This window comes from Schistosoma haematobium, chromosome ZW (assembly GCF_000699445.3).
Source record: "Schistosoma haematobium chromosome ZW, whole genome shotgun sequence".
Taxonomy (NCBI): domain Eukaryota; kingdom Metazoa; phylum Platyhelminthes; class Trematoda; order Strigeidida; family Schistosomatidae; genus Schistosoma; species Schistosoma haematobium.
The window spans coordinates 38,094,490-38,112,141 of NC_067195.1; the positions used below are offsets into that span (position 1 = coordinate 38,094,490).

At 41.2% G+C, this 17,652-nt stretch overlaps 1 protein-coding gene across 2 annotated transcripts in view; it reads right to left on the bottom strand.

Moving 5' to 3' along the window:
- FBXW9 (F-box/WD repeat-containing protein 9) overlaps positions 1-17,182 on the bottom strand; it is a 38,796-nt gene extending 21,614 nt beyond the window's left edge. Inside the window, exons 1-5 of one of the 2 annotated variants that reach the window (XM_051211304.1) lie at positions 16,945-17,182; positions 16,366-16,593; positions 11,108-11,351; positions 10,929-11,068; positions 10,772-10,891 (exon numbers count right to left, since the gene is read on the bottom strand). In XM_051211304.1, the coding sequence (XP_051071344.1) occupies positions 10,772-10,891; positions 10,929-11,068; positions 11,108-11,303 (456 nt within the window). In that variant the 5' untranslated portion in view covers positions 11,304-11,351; positions 16,366-16,593; positions 16,945-17,182. Of the gene's footprint in view, positions 1-6,769; positions 9,110-10,771; positions 10,892-10,928; positions 11,069-11,107; positions 11,352-16,365; positions 16,594-16,944 lie in introns of those variants that run through there. The other variant, XM_012946465.3, reaches the window with a different exon arrangement.
- Between the last annotated feature and the right edge of the window lie 470 nt (positions 17,183-17,652).

Consider the following 17,652-nt stretch of genomic DNA (forward strand, 5'->3'; position numbering starts at 1 on the left):
GATGAGTTGGAAGAGCTTCCGGTAGTTACCAGATGCAGCTGCTGCTTCCAAATCATTAGCACGCTACGACCACCAGGTTTCTCGGTCCTTACGCAAGCTTTACCTGATTTCATTACGTAATATCCTTCGTTTGTGGTCAAACTCACGGTCACCCGGAGTAGACCGACGGGCTTCAATGAGTTGTAAGGAGCCTGAAGAAACCCAGTGCTTATAAGCGGGACGTTTCGCGAAGCCGCAAGCGGCTTTACTCGCCATTTTCATGGCGTCATGCAATTGCAACCAATGCCCATCTATACTTTTCAGTGGAATGGTAGCTAACCTAGAAGCTAGCTCGGCGCGATACTTAGTAGCAACAGAAGTTGCAACCAACTTGCTGACATCAATCCTTTGGTGGCGGTCACTTCGTTGGCCACTGAAAAGTAAGGTAAGATTGGCTCAGACCAGGACATGATCAGAGTCCAGATAGGTACTCCAAAAGGAGCGGCAGTCTTGTACACAACCACGCCAGCGGTAACTGATCGCGATGTGATCAATCTGAGTTCAGGCTTGAGATGCAGGGGGAGGACGCTAGGTGGCACATCGGTGATGACTGTGCCGAAAGTTAGTGCTAGCGAGAAACAGGTTGTGGTCTGTGCACAGTTGCAGTAGACGGTCCCGGTTATCTGTCCTGCGACCAACAAGTCCCCATCGGCCACCTAAACGACTGTCTTCTGTGCCTAGACGCCCGACCTGAGCATTCAAGTCTCCGGCTAGTACTACAATATCTGTCGAACGCACTTAGTGCTTAGTGCGACACCAACGCCAGCAAGACCAGACGAAGATGCCACAGGGTCCCCGGATAAACGCACGTGAAACAAGCTTTTGAAGCGACAGATGGAGAGCGAATTTGTAGTACTTCACCAGAGTCTTGAATACGGGTCTCGGATAGACAACAAACGTCGATATTAAGACTTTGCAAAGTTATAGCCAACCCTATCTGTTGTCCGACCTGCATAAGTGTGCGAACGTTGAAGGCAGCTAGTTTGAGTGGTGCATGTGGTTTCAGAAAAACTGCTTCAGTATTCGTATTTGGTGGTAGCATACAATTTTCCACCAGGTAGTGACTCGAGAATGTTTAGATAGAACCGAGTTTCCACCATAGGCGAGTTGCTGTATAAGTCGAAAAATAAGGATACATAAAGTGGGAATAAAAGAGAGTGGATAAGTGACGTGGTAAATAATAATAATGTGAATTGTTTGACTGTCAATTGAGGCGTGAATAGAATTTTCAGTAAATATAATCATTTTCACCTTCACTTTATTTGTGTGTGGGCTGTGATACTGCCCGGATGCCCAGACCGAAGCAGGTGGTTATCTTAGGGGGCCACTCCCCGAGCCTTTGACCTAAAGGTCTAATCTACAAGGCAGTGGAACATCGTGAGGAGATGGAGTCCCTTGGTGGCCGGTGACCAACGATTGGTTCATCACGTACGCTATTTGTTCCCCCAGGATACTGGAACCCATGAGCACCATTGATTTGGTTTAGGATCCGGTTAAAGCGCCGGACATTCCCTATTCGTCAAACTAGTTGCCTTCAACGTTCGCACACTTATGCAGGTCGGACAACAGATAGGGTTGGCTATAACTTTGCAAAGTCTTAATATCGACGTTTGTTGTCTATCCGAGACCCGTATTCAAGACTCTGGTGAAGTACTACAAATTCGCTCTCCATCTGTCGCTTCAAAAAGCTTGTTTCACGTGCGTTTATCCGGGGACCCTGTGGCATCTTCGTCTGGTCTTGCTGGCGTTGGTGTCGCACTAAGCACTAAGTGTGTTCGACAGATATTGTAGTACTAGCCGGAGACTTGAATGCTCAGGTCGGGCGTCTAGGCACAGAAGACAGTCGTTTAGGTGGCCGATGGGGACTTGTTGGTCGCAGGACAGATAACCGGGACCGTCTACTGCAACTGTGCACAGACCACAACCTGTTTCTCGCTAGCACTAACTTTCGGCACAGTCATCACCGATGTGCCACCTAGCGTCCTCCCCTGCATCTCAAGCCTGAACTCAGATTGATCACATCGCGATCAGTTACCGCTGGCGTGGTTGTGTACAAGACTGCCGCTCCTTTTGGAGTACCTATCTGGACTCTGATCATGTCCTGGTCTGAGCCAATCTTACCTTACTTTTCAGTGGCCAACGAAGTGACCGCCACCAAAGGATTGATGTCAGCAAGTTGGTTGCAACTTCTGTTGCTACTAAGTATCGCGCCGAGCTAGCTTCTAGGTTAGCTACCATTCCACTGAAAAGTATAGATGGGCATTGGTTGCAATTGCATGACGCCATGAAAATGGCGAGTAAAGCCGCTTGCGGCTTCGCGAAACGTCCCGCTTATAAGCACTGGGTTTCTTCAGGCTCCTTACAACTCATTGAAGCCCGTCGGTCTACTCCGGGTGACCGTGAGTTTGACCACAAACGAAGGATATTACGTAATGAAATCAGGTAAAGCTTGCGTAAGGACCGAGAAACCTGGTGGTCGTAGCGTGCTAATGATTTGGAAGCAGCAGCTGCATCTGGTAACTACCGGAAGCTCTTCCAACTCATCCGAGCCACAGGCATCAAGAAGTCTGGGTGTGAGCGACTTATGCCAATCTGGGCCATCTTTGGCGCCTTCGTGATGTTAGTCTGGCTGTAAACGGTCGGATCTACAACGCGTCGGTGAGAGCAGTTCTACTCTATGCTTGTGAAACCTGGTCTCTCCGAGTTGAGGATGTTACATGACTATCTGTGTTCGATCATTGCTGTCTCCGAAGGATTGCTGACAGCCAGTGGCAACATCATGTCAGTAATGCAGAAATTCAGCATCATGTGTTCGGGCACAGAGACGATAATCCAATTGGTGTCACTATCTTGAAACACTGACTTCGGTGGCTTGGAAATGTTCTTCGAGTGTCGTATTAGCGAATTCCACGTCGTGCATTACTTGACGACGCTGAGACTGGTCAGAAAATGCGGAGAGGTGGTCAGTGCATGACATGGTGTCGTGGTATGAAAGGAAGCTGCAAAGGGCTGGCTTCTGTTTGTCCTTCACGACTCTCTGGTTGGGGTCCGAGAGATGGTGCAACACGGTGGTTAGAGACGTGATCCTGTTGTAACCTTCTTTTACTTTCTTCATAAAAATTGACCGTAACTTCTTTAACTGAAAAAATTCTTTCTGGTTGTACCTTTCTATTTCCCCTATTATTGCTACTATTTCATTACCGTATACCAATTTGTGGTCGTTATTGTTTTTTTTTCTTTGTACACGCACCTTACATCCTTTATCTCTTCCCATTTTCATTATTATTGTGTGGCGCATATGTATCTGGTGCCCGCTTGTACCAACATTTATGTGTTCAAGTGAATAAATAATTAATTAATGGTGAAATGGGTTCTTGGAAAATCCCTTATTTCGAATGGAATATATTTAAATGGACTTTAAGCTACACAGAAAAGGCTTGAATTTCGACTCAGTAATGTTCGGAATATAAGTGGCTGGTTTTCTGAGCAACTCCTACTGATTGCTCTACAAATATCCATAATCTTCTCAGCACCTCAATATTTTTTTCAAAAACGTAGGACATATGTTCTTCAGTTTATTTAATTCCTCAGATTTTAGAGGCTTAGATGTTAAAGAATAACATGGATTAATAAGAATCCAGTCGCCATTCGTTGCTATTCAGTAGCCCAGCTGATTTACACGGGCTGAGTCGTACATTAACGGTTACCATAGAAATAATTACAGGAAATACAAATCGTTTTACTAAGTAGAGGTTCATACACTCGGTTTTAAGCCACGATTTATGCGTGAGATTTAATGTTAATAAATTCTTTAGGAGTCAACACACGGTTAGTGTCGTTTTGACGCACGTGTTTTCGAGATTCTAACAAAACACAGCGCGTTCAACATAGTTTTCAAAAAAAAGTTAGAAGTCTCACAAAATCCATAAGAGGAAAATGAAACCACTATAAAGAACAACTGAGAAAGGAATACAGAAGTAATAACTTAAACATGCTAAGAGATCCTAGGCCCAAACAATTACCAGCATATACAATGTACTTCTGCAGAGTATGTGGGAGATTTGAGAAGAGGAAAGTAACAGTAGAGAAAACCAAGGTTGAAATATTGGACAAATAAATAAATTGATAGACATATATGCATACACACATATACAGAGAGATTATAAATATTAAAAAATCCAGGATATGAAATTTTTCAACCTTTGGTAAAGGATTGTGGTTATGATGAATTCTTTAAACCACTAGTTCAATCGCCTTTCTGAATAGACTTAGCATGCATGGATGTACATCTCTGTGATCAATATCAATTAAATGCTGAATTTGTTTATGTTAGGTAGTCAGTCAGTCAGCTACAACGTAGGACCACGCACATACACGCATCGGTTCAAGTTGCCACACCTCATTAACACAGCAAGATTAACACCGGATTAATAGTACTTACTTCAATGGTAGTGATATATATTAGTAGCTTACGAGAATCTTCTACCCTCAATGGTCGCGTTTCGCAGCCGTAAAGTAGAACAGATCGAACTGCTGCGCAGTATACTCGTCCCTTAATTGAGAGACGGATATCTCGCCTTCGCCATAGGTGACGTAAGTTGGCAAAAGCCAAGCGAGCTTTTCGAGTCTGTGCAGATTTCGTCGGACACCTACCCATTACGGCTGATCAGACTTTCAAGATAACCGAAGTTGTCAACGCGTTCGACTACTTCACTCCCTAGCCTTAGTTCAGGTGTTGACACGGACCAGTCCTGAAGCAACAATTCGCAATTAGAGCGAGAGAAACGCATCACAAACCTCCTGGGCATTTTATCAGCGTCTTCACCAAACCGAACTATATCATTGCGTATTCTAAGTCGATAAACGGACCTTCTGGTAGGAGATCAATTCCCGAAAATTCAGTCAACGAGAACATTGTTTCCATCAGTAGGTCTATGATGAAATTGAACAAAAATGGAGATAGTGGACAGCCTTGACGGACACCACTTGAGGTTGAAAAATCAGAAGACAGTTCGCCATAACCTCCGACTAAACTGGTAGTGTTCGAGTAAAGAGCCTTCACAAGGTTTATGTGTAGTGAAGGAGAACACGGGTGAGGACAACCAAATTGTATTCAGGACAAATTACAGAATTACTTGGTAAAATAGAAAAACCATATAGTAAATCGTTAATTTGCAAAATATTATTCTATCATATCAAACCGGACTGTTGCTTTTGTAAACATCAATCCATTGTCTCGCATTTCATTGTTCATGCGATTTCTTACAAATTCGATTGTTTTCTCGCTCTTCTTTTCTTGATCTTCTCCATCTTCTGCTGCCAGACGTTACGTTCTTTTGACTCACGTTATATACTACTTATATCAATATAAGTAGCACGCACTACATATGCACTTCTTAGCTACACCTTTCAATGACACACACTGCCACAGAACCTCTCGGTCTACAGAGTCAAATGCTGCTTTTAAGTCAAGAAAGACCACCATTGTCGGACGCCGATAAGCATGCCTGTGTTCTCAAACCTGACGAATGGTGAATATGTGGTCGATGCAGCCACGACCATGTCTGAAGCCAGCTTGATTCTCTCGTGTTTGCAGTTCACGAGTCTTAGCTAGGTGCCCGATAATTATCGAGGCTGGTATTTTAGATACTATATTAGTTAAACTAATCCCTCTATGGTTATCACAGGATGATTTTAACCCTCTCTTATGTATTGGGACAATCAGTGATTGCAACCAGTCAGATGCGATTACGTCCAACTCCCAGATTTTATCTAAAATATTACTCAGCCTAATCGCTAAAATTGAACTACCACACTTAAAGACCTCTGGAGCCAATCCATCTGGACCAACTGCTCTTCCTCGTTTCAGATTAGCTATAGCCTCTTGAACTTCAGCTAGAGTTGGGGGACCCACTTCAATGTTCCATTCAGGCTGTCTGGGAATGTTGAGTAGATGCACAGGGTAGCTGAGGACCAGCTGAACTGTTTCTTAGTGTTCCGCCCACCATTCTAAACGTCTGGGCTGGGAGCAGATAAGATTGTCGTCTTTTTCGAGATCGTCTCACTTACACATGACTTCTTAATTAGTTTCTTTTATTAGTCTGAAGAGCTGTCTAGTGTTACCTACAGCCTCTGCCTATTCCATCTTTTTGCTTTCGTTGCCCACCACTGCTCACGGTCGTTCCTTAGACTTTTGGTTAACGTAGATCTGATTTGTTCTCATTCTTCATTGTCTTCAGAGCCTGACGGGATGAGTTTACGAGAATCTATCAGTGCAATAAACCTAGTAGAAATTCATTAGTTTTCCATAACCCTTTGGTTTAAATTACTAATAGATGTTGCTGTTGTTTCCACAGCTGTTTGTATATCTTCCTAAGCAACATCTGGGTCGGCCTCGTTTTCAGGACTACTTAAGTGTGACCTCAGTTGTTCCTGGATTCTACTTTTAGCTTTCTCGTGACTGAGTCCAATTCTAATGGGTCTTCTTAGTGTGGTTTTTCTGCGTCCATTGCAAAATAAATAGCTACTTCATCCATCGCTACATCTAAATGTTCGGTGGAAGAACATTATAGAGTGCAGACCGCTAACAAGATAACTAAAGCCATGTGAATTTTTAAAGCTACAAAGTAACTATAAACGAAGTTTCTGTTTTTACATAATTAAAACGAACTTAATATGGATGATATCAGTTATTATTAAAATAAAAACCATTGTATTCGAGGAAACTAACCACATGCTTTTCTTTATCATCGTGAAGAGACCACGAACAAAGATTTGAACAGAACATAAATTTACTCTATCTCGTTAGATTTTCGTCAACTGCTTACAACCTATAGTGTTCACAAATCATAATTACAAAATGTATTGGAATTATGTATATGAGTTTGGTTGGAAGTTTTGAACACACATCAGTATACAATAGTAAGGATGTAAAACTTAGGAGATTATATAAAAAAAACAAATATATATCTTATGTGGAAGGGCTCTCTACAACGTTTATAGTAACAAAAGACTGAAGAGCTAGAGAAAAGTTATTACTCAATGATCGGACACTGATAAAAAGCAAACATAAATTGAGTAAAGCTCAATTGTTTAAATGGAACTACTGATCTAGAAGAGGATTAGAAAGAGAAACAATGATATAATCAATTGAGATTTTAATAATATTTCATGTCATAACGAAGTGATATTTGTGTCAACAAGGCAGAGAAAGATTAATAATCGTGCCCTTCTAAACATATAAATCAGGTTTCTTGCGCCTAGTAGCGATTCTTCCAGAAGAATTTGGAAGGCTGGAGCTTGGATGTTTATCAAATACCTTGAAAAATTTCAAGTTATCAACTTGATGTCCAAGAGATGCTTGGTGATTGCGCTACTTAACATATTCCTCCCTCTTGGTCGAAGGCTTTTTGAAACAATTCCAAAAAACGTTGGCGATATTCTCTCCATTCTGTTTAGCCGATGTAGCTGTACATTTATATACAGAATCGGTGGAGTATTTGTCGACTTTAGACTGAATTACTGAGAAAGTTATTTTATACAGGACAAAATTTGGTTGCAGGGCAGGTTCTGGCAAATGAAGCGTTAGGCCTTCTGCTGGTTGTGCTTGCAGCGTCATCACCTTTCAAGTTGAGATGAGTAAACAAAGGTTTTTTATTGACTATAGCAACATCCAACTTGTCTTTAGTTTTTTTTATATTTATCAATGAATTTCCATGGACACAAGTTGTCTTCGAGACACTTTTCGATGTTAACCAATTCTTCTTCCAGATTGTCAGTGACACATACAATTTCTACTCTATAAAAGTATTCTGATCAATGCCTTCTTGTAACGGATTGGACATAAACTATCAGAATTCAAGTATAGACCATTCCAAGTACTTTTTCGATAAACCGAACATTGAACTGTCTCGCCTGCAGTCTGTAGTATGATAATGCCAAGAAGGTGAAGCACGTCGTCCTTTTTGTGCTTCGTAGAAAGTCATCTGTTGTGATGAGCCTCATTAAAAAGTTCTAACAGAAGAATCACGAACAATGAACCTATTATTAAAATATCGCGAGTATTCCGTCATTGTACTCACCGCTTTTTCAAGTCCTATGTTTTCAAGATAGCCCAAAAAAGATCTACCACAATTGAAATTCTCATTGCAACACCGTCATTTTGACGGTACATAGTGTTGTTAAACTAAAGTTGAACGCCTTTTGTGTATATAATTAGCAATCATTTGAATTGACACCGGTAACGGTAGCTCAGAATGTTGGCCAATTATGTTAGTGGTTTTAAGAAGTGATATTTTGGTGAACAAGTATGTTATGTAAAAAGCAACCATCGACTTACCAGAAACTTTTGCGTGATTTAGCCTGTCAGTAAATTATGATGAATATTTAAATGAATTTGCTTTTCGCTTTAACTTCTCTGCTAGTCAGCATACAACTTTATGAAACGGCGAATCGATCATTGACAAAATAGGGCTCAAGGGAACAGTGTGTTTGTAGATCAGTGGTAAATATTACACGTTGTAAAAAGCTGACGAAATGAAATGATGTTATTATGCTCAAATCTTTGGTCTCAGTCTCTTCATAATTAACTACTACAGATGATGCCCCCGAATACCCTGGTACGGCCGAGAGTAGGGAGAGTCCGCTCTCCCTCTCGAAATACTCTCACACGGCCGCGCGTATACAGCCTCTGCCAGGGAAGTCCTACTCATTGCCTTCTCGTGGCGGGGGTGTTGTTTACGAAAATGAGAGGACGAAAAGCGAATGTCCAGCGCTTTAACCGGATCACAAACCAATGGTGCACATGGGCTCCAGTATGCTGCGGGAACAAATGGCGTATGAACCAATCGCTGGTCACCGGCTACCATAGGATTGCATCTCCTTACGATGCTCCACTGCCTTGTGGGTTAGACCTTTAGGTCAGAGGCCCGGAGAGTGGCCCTATAAGATAACCACCTGCTTCGGTTTGGGCACCCGGGCAATATCACATCCCACACACAAATGATGAACTCTCTATGTCTATGGAAATTACTTTTCTCGCTTCGGAAAACAATCAATTGGTTCAAATTATTATCATTACAATTATTGTCATTATTAATAATATTATTATTACTATTATTGCCGTTATTATTATTACTATTATTATTATTATTATTTTCCACATTATTCACCCTCTTTTACACTTATACAGCGGCTCGTCTTTGGTGGAAACTCGGTTCTATCTAAACATTCTCGAGTCACTACCTGGTGGAAAATTGTATGCTACCACCAAATACGAATACTGAAGCAGTTTTTCTGAAACCACATGCACCACTCAAACTAGCTGCCTTCAACGTTCGCACACTTATGCAGGTCGGACAACAGATAGGGTTGGCTATAACTTTGCAAAGTCTTAATATCGACGTTTGTTGTCTATCCGAGACCCGTATTCAAGACTCTGGTGAAGTACTACAAATTCGCTCTCCATCTGTCGCTTCAAAAAGCTTGTTTCACGTGCGTTTATCCGGGGACCCTGTGGCATCTTCGTCTGGTCTTGCTGGCGTTGGTGTCGCACTAAGCACTAAGTGCGTTCGACAGATATTGTAGTACTAGCCGGAGACTTGAATGCTCAGGTCGGGCGTCTAGGCACAGAAGAGAGTCGTTTAGGTGGCCGATGGGGACTTGTTGGTCGCAGGACAGATAACGGGGACCGTCTACTGCAACTGTGCACAGACCACAACCTGTTTCTCGCTAGCACTAACTTTCGGCACAGTCATCACCGATGTGCCACCTAGCGTCCTCCCCCTGCATCTCAAGCCTGAACTCAGATTGATCACATCGCGATCAGTTACCGCTGGCGTGGTTGTGTACAAGACTGCCGCTCCTTTTGGAGTACCTATCTGGACTCTGATCATGTCCTGGTCTGAGCCAATCTTACCTTACTTTTCAGTGGCCAACGAAGTGACCGCCACCAAAGGATTGATGTCAGCAAGTTGGTTGCAACTTCTGTTGCTACTAAGTATCGCGCCGAGCTAGCTTCTAGGTTAGCTACCATTCCACTGAAAAGTATAGATGGGCATTGGTTGCAATTGCATGACGCCATGAAAATGGCGAGTAAAGCCGCTTGCGGCTTCGCGAAACGTCCCGCTTATAAGCACTGGGTTTCTGTAGGTTCCTTATAACTCATTGAAGCCCGTCGGTTTACTCCAGGTGACCGTGAGTTTGACCTGCTGTAACCTTCTTTTACTTTCTTCATAAAAAGTGATTGTGTCTCCCTTACCTGAAAGATTTCTTCCGATTGTAACTTTGCGTTCCCTCATTACTACCACACTACCTTACACCAATCTCTTCGTTATTGTTCTCTTTTTTTTCTATTTCTCTTCGAATTCTCATTGTTTTGCGTGGCGCATATATATTGGCGCTCTCTTGTACCAATATTTATGTGTCCAAATAAATAAATAAATACTACAGATGATTTAAAAAATACTAAATTATACTTTCTGAACACATACTAAAGACAACGTAAAAAAAGAAATATATACCTGTGTTTTCCTACGAAGTTCACTCAACTATCAAACATCGAATAATATTTATAAGTGCTTAGCAGTGTATGTGCCTCATCGTTAAATTATTCAGTCGCATGAAGAGAATAAAGCTAATATTTTATATTTCAAGTAGTTGTTGGATTGTGTAAGGTATCTTAAATCATATGGAATTATTAATCAAAATAATGACTACTTGAAAAAAAACTTACGGAATGACTATGATATTCAGTGAATACAGGAAGCCATGAATTAGAAAACAATCCAGCCTTGAATGAAAATATTGACACCACTCGACCTCTATCACCCATTATAAGTAAATCTGGATGTTTCTGGAATTAAGATTATCAAAAAAATCTCAATGGATACCAGGGGAATATGTAAAGCGTCTATCCCGTGGCTGACCACGTTCAACTTGGATAGGCGAATGCAATCAACTGAATTTTCCCCGAAGTTTATACAGCACTTTTCTCGTTCAAAACTTGCCGATGCCCAGTCTATGATCTTCTCTACATTTGGTACAAATCAGAATACACAAACCAAATAACCTGGTAAACAAGGGTAAGTTCCATTCCAAAGACTTTGCGAGCGCCATTTCCAATACGACTGCCGATGTAACCAGTGACAAAATTGTGTACACACAGAACATAGTGCAATAAGATCGTTAATCCGCAAATAAGAGCAAATCTGATAAAATAAATCCTGAGGTAAATCTCTGATTTCAACCATTGATTGCAAACACATCAAAAGTTAAATGCGCGTCAATATTTCCAATTCAAAATAACGTAACCTCTGAAACAAATGTAAATCATAAAGCGCATTTCAGTAAAAACAGATCAATAGAAAAACCTAATGAAAGTATGTGGATAAAAACAAATGTTACGGATGGGTAAATACATCTTAAACCAGACAACGAATACCACGGAAAACGGCATCAAGACCTTCTATTCATTGTTATAATATCAATAAAACAACCTAGCTTCAACTCTTCGACGAAGTGATGGGTAACCCTGTTTTAAACTTGATGGCATGTCCAGCTTTATTGTAACGATATAACGTACTCTATACTAAATAAAGCTTGTAACTTCACTATCTTTAACAATTCAATTGGCCCCCGAAATCCTGGTACTACTGAAGGTGGGGAGAGATCGCGTTCTCTCTACAAATGCTTTCACATGGCCTCACATAGACAGCTACTGCCAGAAATTCCTACTCACTACCTTCTTGCGATGGGGTGTCGTTTACGAAAATGAGAAGACGAAAAGGGAATGTCCGGCGCTTTAACCGGATCCCAAACCAAATCAATGGTGCTCATGGGTTCCAGTATCCTGGGGGAACAAATAGCGTACGTGATGAACCAATCGTTGGTCACCGGCCACCAAGGGACTCCATCTCCTCACGATGTTCCACTGCCTTGTAGATTAGACCTTTAGGTCAAAGGCTCGGGGAGTGGCCCCCTAAGATAACCACCTGCTTCGGTCTGGGCATCCGGGCAGTATCACAGCCCACACACAAATAAAGTGAAGGTGAAAATGATTATATTTACTGAAAATTCTATTCACGCCTCAATTGACAGTCAAACAATTCACATTATTATTATTTACCACGTCACTTATCCACTCTCTTTTATTCCCACTTTATGTATCCTTATTTTTCGACTTATACAGCAACTCGCCTATGGTGGAAACTCGGTTCTATCTAAACATTCTCGAGTCACTACCTGGTGGAAAATTGTATGCTACCACCAAATACGAATACTGAAGCAGTTTTTCTGAAACCACATGCACCACTCAAACTAGCTGCCTTCAACGTTCGCACACTTATGCAGGTCGGACAACAGATAGGGTTGGCTATAACTTTGCAAAGTCTTAATATCGACGTTTGTTGTCTATCCGAGACCCGTATTCAAGACTCTGGTGAAGTACTACAAATTCGCTCTCCATCTGTCGCTTCAAAAAGCTTGTTTCACGTGCGTTTATCCGGGGACCCTGTGGCATCTTCGTCTGGTCTTGCTGGCGTTGGTGTCGCACTAAGCACTAAGTGCGTTCGACAGATATTGTAGTACTAGCCGGAGACTTGAATGCTCAGGTCGGGCGTCTAGGCACAGAAGACAGTCGTTTAGGTGGCCGATGGGGACTTGTTGGTCGCAGGACAGATAACCGGGACCGTCTACTGCAACTGTGCACAGACCACAACCTGTTTCTCGCTAGCACTAACTTTCGGCACAGTCATCACCGATGTGCCACCTAGCGTCCTCCCCTGCATCTCAAGCCTGAACTCAGATTGATCACATCGCGATCAGTTACCGCTGGCGTGGTTGTGTACAAGACTGCCGCTCCTTTTGGAGTACCTATCTGGACTCTGATCATGTCCTGGTCTGAGCCAATCTTACCTTACTTTTCAGTGGCCAACGAAGTGACCGCCACCAAAGGATTGATGTCAGCAAGTTGGTTGCAACTTCTGTTGCTACTAAGTATCGCGCCGAGCTAGCTTCTAGGTTAGCTACCATTCCACTGAAAAGTATAGATGGGCATTGGTTGCAATTGCATGACGCCATGAAAATGGCGAGTAAAGCCGCTTGCGGCTTCGCGAAACGTCCCGCTTATAAGCACTGGGTTTCTTCAGGCTCCTTACAACTCATTGAAGCCCGTCGGTCTACTCCGGGTGACCGTGAGTTTGACCACAAACGAAGGATATTACGTAATGAAATCAGGTAAAGCTTGCGTAAGGACCGAGAAACCTGGTGGTCGTAGCGTGCTAATGATTTGGAAGCAGCAGCTGCATCTGGTAACTACCGGAAGCTCTTCCAACTCATCCGAGCCACAGGCATCAAGAAGTCTGGGTGTGAGCGACTTATGCCAATCTGGGCCATCTTTGGCGCCTTCGTGATGTTAGTCTGGCTGTAAACGGTCGGATCTACAACGCGTCGGTGAGAGCAGTTCTACTCTATGCTTGTGAAACCTGGTCTCTCCGAGTTGAGGATGTTACATGACTATCTGTGTTCGATCATTGCTGTCTCCGAAGGATTGCTGACAGCCAGTGGCAACATCATGTCAGTAATGCAGAAATTCAGCATCATGTGTTCGGGCACAGAGACGATAATCCAATTGGTGTCACTATCTTGAAACACTGACTTCGGTGGCTTGGAAATGTTCTTCGAGTGTCGTATTAGCGAATTCCACGTCGTGCATTACTTGACGACGCTGAGACTGGTCAGAAAATGCGGAGAGGTGGTCAGTGCATGACATGGTGTCATGGTATGAAAGGAAGCTGCAAAGGGCTGGCTTCTGTTTGTCCTTCACGACTCTCTGGTTGGGGTCCGAGAGATGGTGCAACACGGTGGTTAGAGACGTGATCCTGTTGTAACCTTCTTTTACTTTCTTCATAAAAATTGACCGTAACTTCTTTAACTGAAAAATTCTTTCTGGTTGTACCTTTCTATTTCCCTATTATTGCTACTATTTCATTACCGTATACCAATTTGTGGTCGTTATTGTTTTTTTCTTTGTACACGCACCTTACATCCTTTATCTCTTCCCATTTTCATTATTATTGTGTGGCGCATATGTATCTGGTGCCCGCTTGTACCAACATTTATGTGTTCAAGTGAATAAATAATTAATTAATGGTGAAATGGGTTCTTGGAAAATCCCTTATTTCGAATGGAATATATTTAAATGGACTTTAAGCTACACAGAAAAGGCTTGAATTTCGACTCAGTAATGTTCGGAATATAAGTGGCTGGTTTTCTGAGCAACTCCTACTGATTGCTCTACAAATATCCATAATCTTCTCAGCACCTCAATATTTTTTTCAAAAACGTAGGACATATGTTCTTCAGTTTATTTAATTCCTCAGATTTTAGAGGCTTAGATGTTAAAGAATAACATGGATTAATAAGAATCCAGTCGCCATTCGTTGCTATTCAGTAGCCCAGCTGATTTACACGGGCTGAGTCGTACATTAACGGTTACCATAGAAATAATTACAGGAAATACAAATCGTTTTACTAAGTAGAGGTTCATACACTCGGTTTTATGACATGGTGTCGTGGTATGAAAGGAAGGTATACGGGACTGGCTTCTGTTGGTCCTTCACGACTCTCTGGTTGGGGTCCGAGAGATGGTGCAACGCATTGGCTAGAGACGTTATCAGATATGGCTCAGAATAGAAGCCAGTGGCGATTTTACTGTAACCTTCTTTTACTTCCTTCATAAAAAGTGGTTGTATCTTCCTTAACTGAAAGATTTCTTCTGATTGTACCTTTCAGTTTCCTCTATTATTATTATTATTACTATTATTATTACACTACCTTACACTAACCTGTTCGTTATTGTTCTTTTTTCTCATTGTTTTGTGTGGCGCATATATATTTGGTGCCCTCTTGTACCAATATTTGTGTTCAAATAAATAGTAAATAAAATAACGATTTAGTAAATAGTTTTTTGACGAACGAGTCAAAGTGATATATAATAAGATACCCTTCAGGAAATTACTAAGCAGTAAAATTTAAGTTCATCTGATAGTTATAGATGGACTAAATCGTAAAGATCATGTATAATGCCGACCTGAAGATAACAATAAATTAAAGAATCATCCAAGCTTAGATGAACTTATCGTCAGATAAGTTAATAGTAGTTAATGATAACAGACACATTCAGGAGTGATTAATCTGGTGATTTTTTTTGTAGGTAGTTGTAAACTCCAACAGCACCTTCAAAGGATTTTTGAGATACGAAAGACAATGAAGTAGCTACTACTTGGGGCTTTTGAACATCGTGATTCCTCCGGAAAACTTTGAAGATTATTGATAAATATTTATTTAGGATTTTTCAGGCAACCTGTATTAAGCTTTGTGACGTAAGGCTCAACTAGTGTTTCCAAGATAAACCAGGGAAACCAAGACGCACTTGATGTATGGATAAGTGGTTGTAGTAATTAATTCTAAAGCTATAGTAATTATGGCTACTGTAATCACTAAATCTAAACGTCACAGGTTCGAACTCCACTCTAAAATAGTTTCAAAGATAGGATAAAATCAAAATCCCCTACAAAGTGTTGCAAAGTCGAGTACAAAACCTTACTTTTGAGAACAACCATATTAACTCCAAATTTAGCAGAAAGCAACTAAGGAGTCAAGGGGTTTGTCTGCTTCTTTTAGAAACAAAGAATTTTTAAACTCGTTTTTTTGTTTTGTAGTAAGTGACACGAGTTATGTTGACATGGCATACACAAAATATATAGACCAACCTAGCAGATTTTGGTGCGAAATCAATTCTTGAACATTAGTTTCTGTCAGTTCGTGATGAAAACCCTAATAATTCATATACATTCGCTGAAAATTGCTTTCAAAACTGTCTATCAATCACAATTGTATTACTTTTTTATCATAATTGTTTTATGATCAATGTTAACTCGGCTGAAAAGTGGTTCAAGGCTGTGTATATACTTTACTTCTACAGAAATATGATTTGCATAAACCATAGACACATGGATCACTGGAACACATATGTATTACAATGGTTCACTCAACTTAGCATGATTAATTATTCATTGAATTAGCCATGATCGGAAAGCTCAAAAACAGACCTCATAAACCCAAGTTTGTACGGAACAGTCAAAGCTCTTCAAAGACACAGTAAGTGTTGAAAAAACAGTATTAAGTTTGATCCGACCAGCTGGTTGAAATTACAATTGGAGATCCTGAAAATTGTTCACTTAATTAGCGTCCAACTACAATCGTTCAATCAAATACATCGATTTAACCAATCAATTTTATAAAAATAAAAGCTTATTTGTTTCTTACCGTTGCTAATGTTACACTGCTTTCCTCCTTTAAGCGGTATCCCCAATCACATTCAGGAAACACCACAGGAAAATTTTCCTTTTTGCCAAGAACGCAACAACCTTACCGGAGTGTGGTAATAGTTCGGCAGGAGTGCAGTAGTAATTTAACAGCAATGGCAAACTGAAGCGTTCTGGAACACAAAATCACAACAGGATACAAGTTAATTTTCCTCCCACACTTCGGGATCTGAAACGAAATTAAACAGAACATAACCATAAATTAATTTAACAATAACTTATGTATAAACTTCAGTAAGCCAAATATCATTTAGGGTCATATGACGGTTTTTGGAGATTATAATGGACTGTCATAGGTAGTCGGGAATGGTCTCTTATTTCACGTGTATGTTCTGAAAACACTGGTTATTTCATAAGGGTCCATTAATTCTCTGTGTAGTTTAGTAATTGTCCCTGCCAGTGGGTTTTTGTTTCTAAACATACATACATAATACTCCCTTTTATGTTTGTGTCATCCCCAAAAGTGTTAGAGCCATATTATGAAAACTTATTGTATCCTCTCTGAACTTTATAACCATACTTGATGCTAATAAGGGATCTTGCCAAATCCCTTAAGTTTGGGGAAGCCTCCAAAGTCAAATGACCTTCACCAAAGTTTGAGGAAATATTGGGGAATTTCCCAGATCTAGGGAAATTTTTGGGTTTTGGTGTCTTTGCCTCGAGGTTTATTATGTCGGCTTCTTCGAACTTTCACCAAAATATGTCAAATTTTCCCCAGAATTGGGAGCTCGGGTGGTGCATTGCTGATGACAACAAACTAGCCGGGAGTCTGACTACTTCCTGTCCGCAGTAAACAAGATGTTTCTAGTAGACGTACGAACATTGCCCCGATATGCCAGTAAACATGACTTTACTACTAAGTGCAACGATTAGGATTCCTCCAGATTAGTTTCAGTTTCAGTTTGGGAAGGACAGGAGGCCTGATGGCCTGTGTCAGTCCTGGCAATGGTGGTCCCTCAGTTGATCCAACTTTCTTTTGAAAGAATCGACGGATGGAGCCTCAACCACGTGTTGAGGTAATGAGTTCCACTCGTTGATGATTCGATGGGAAAGTCGATAGTCAGCTGAAAAGTAATTTGTTCTTGGCTTGTGAACGTTTTTGGAGTGTCCTCGTGAATTCTCTGTTTTGGAAGACAAGAAAAATGAGGGCATATCAGGTGCTAATTTGGCACTAAGCAATTTGAAAACTGCAATCAGGCCGCCTCTAGTTCTGCGATATCACAACGGG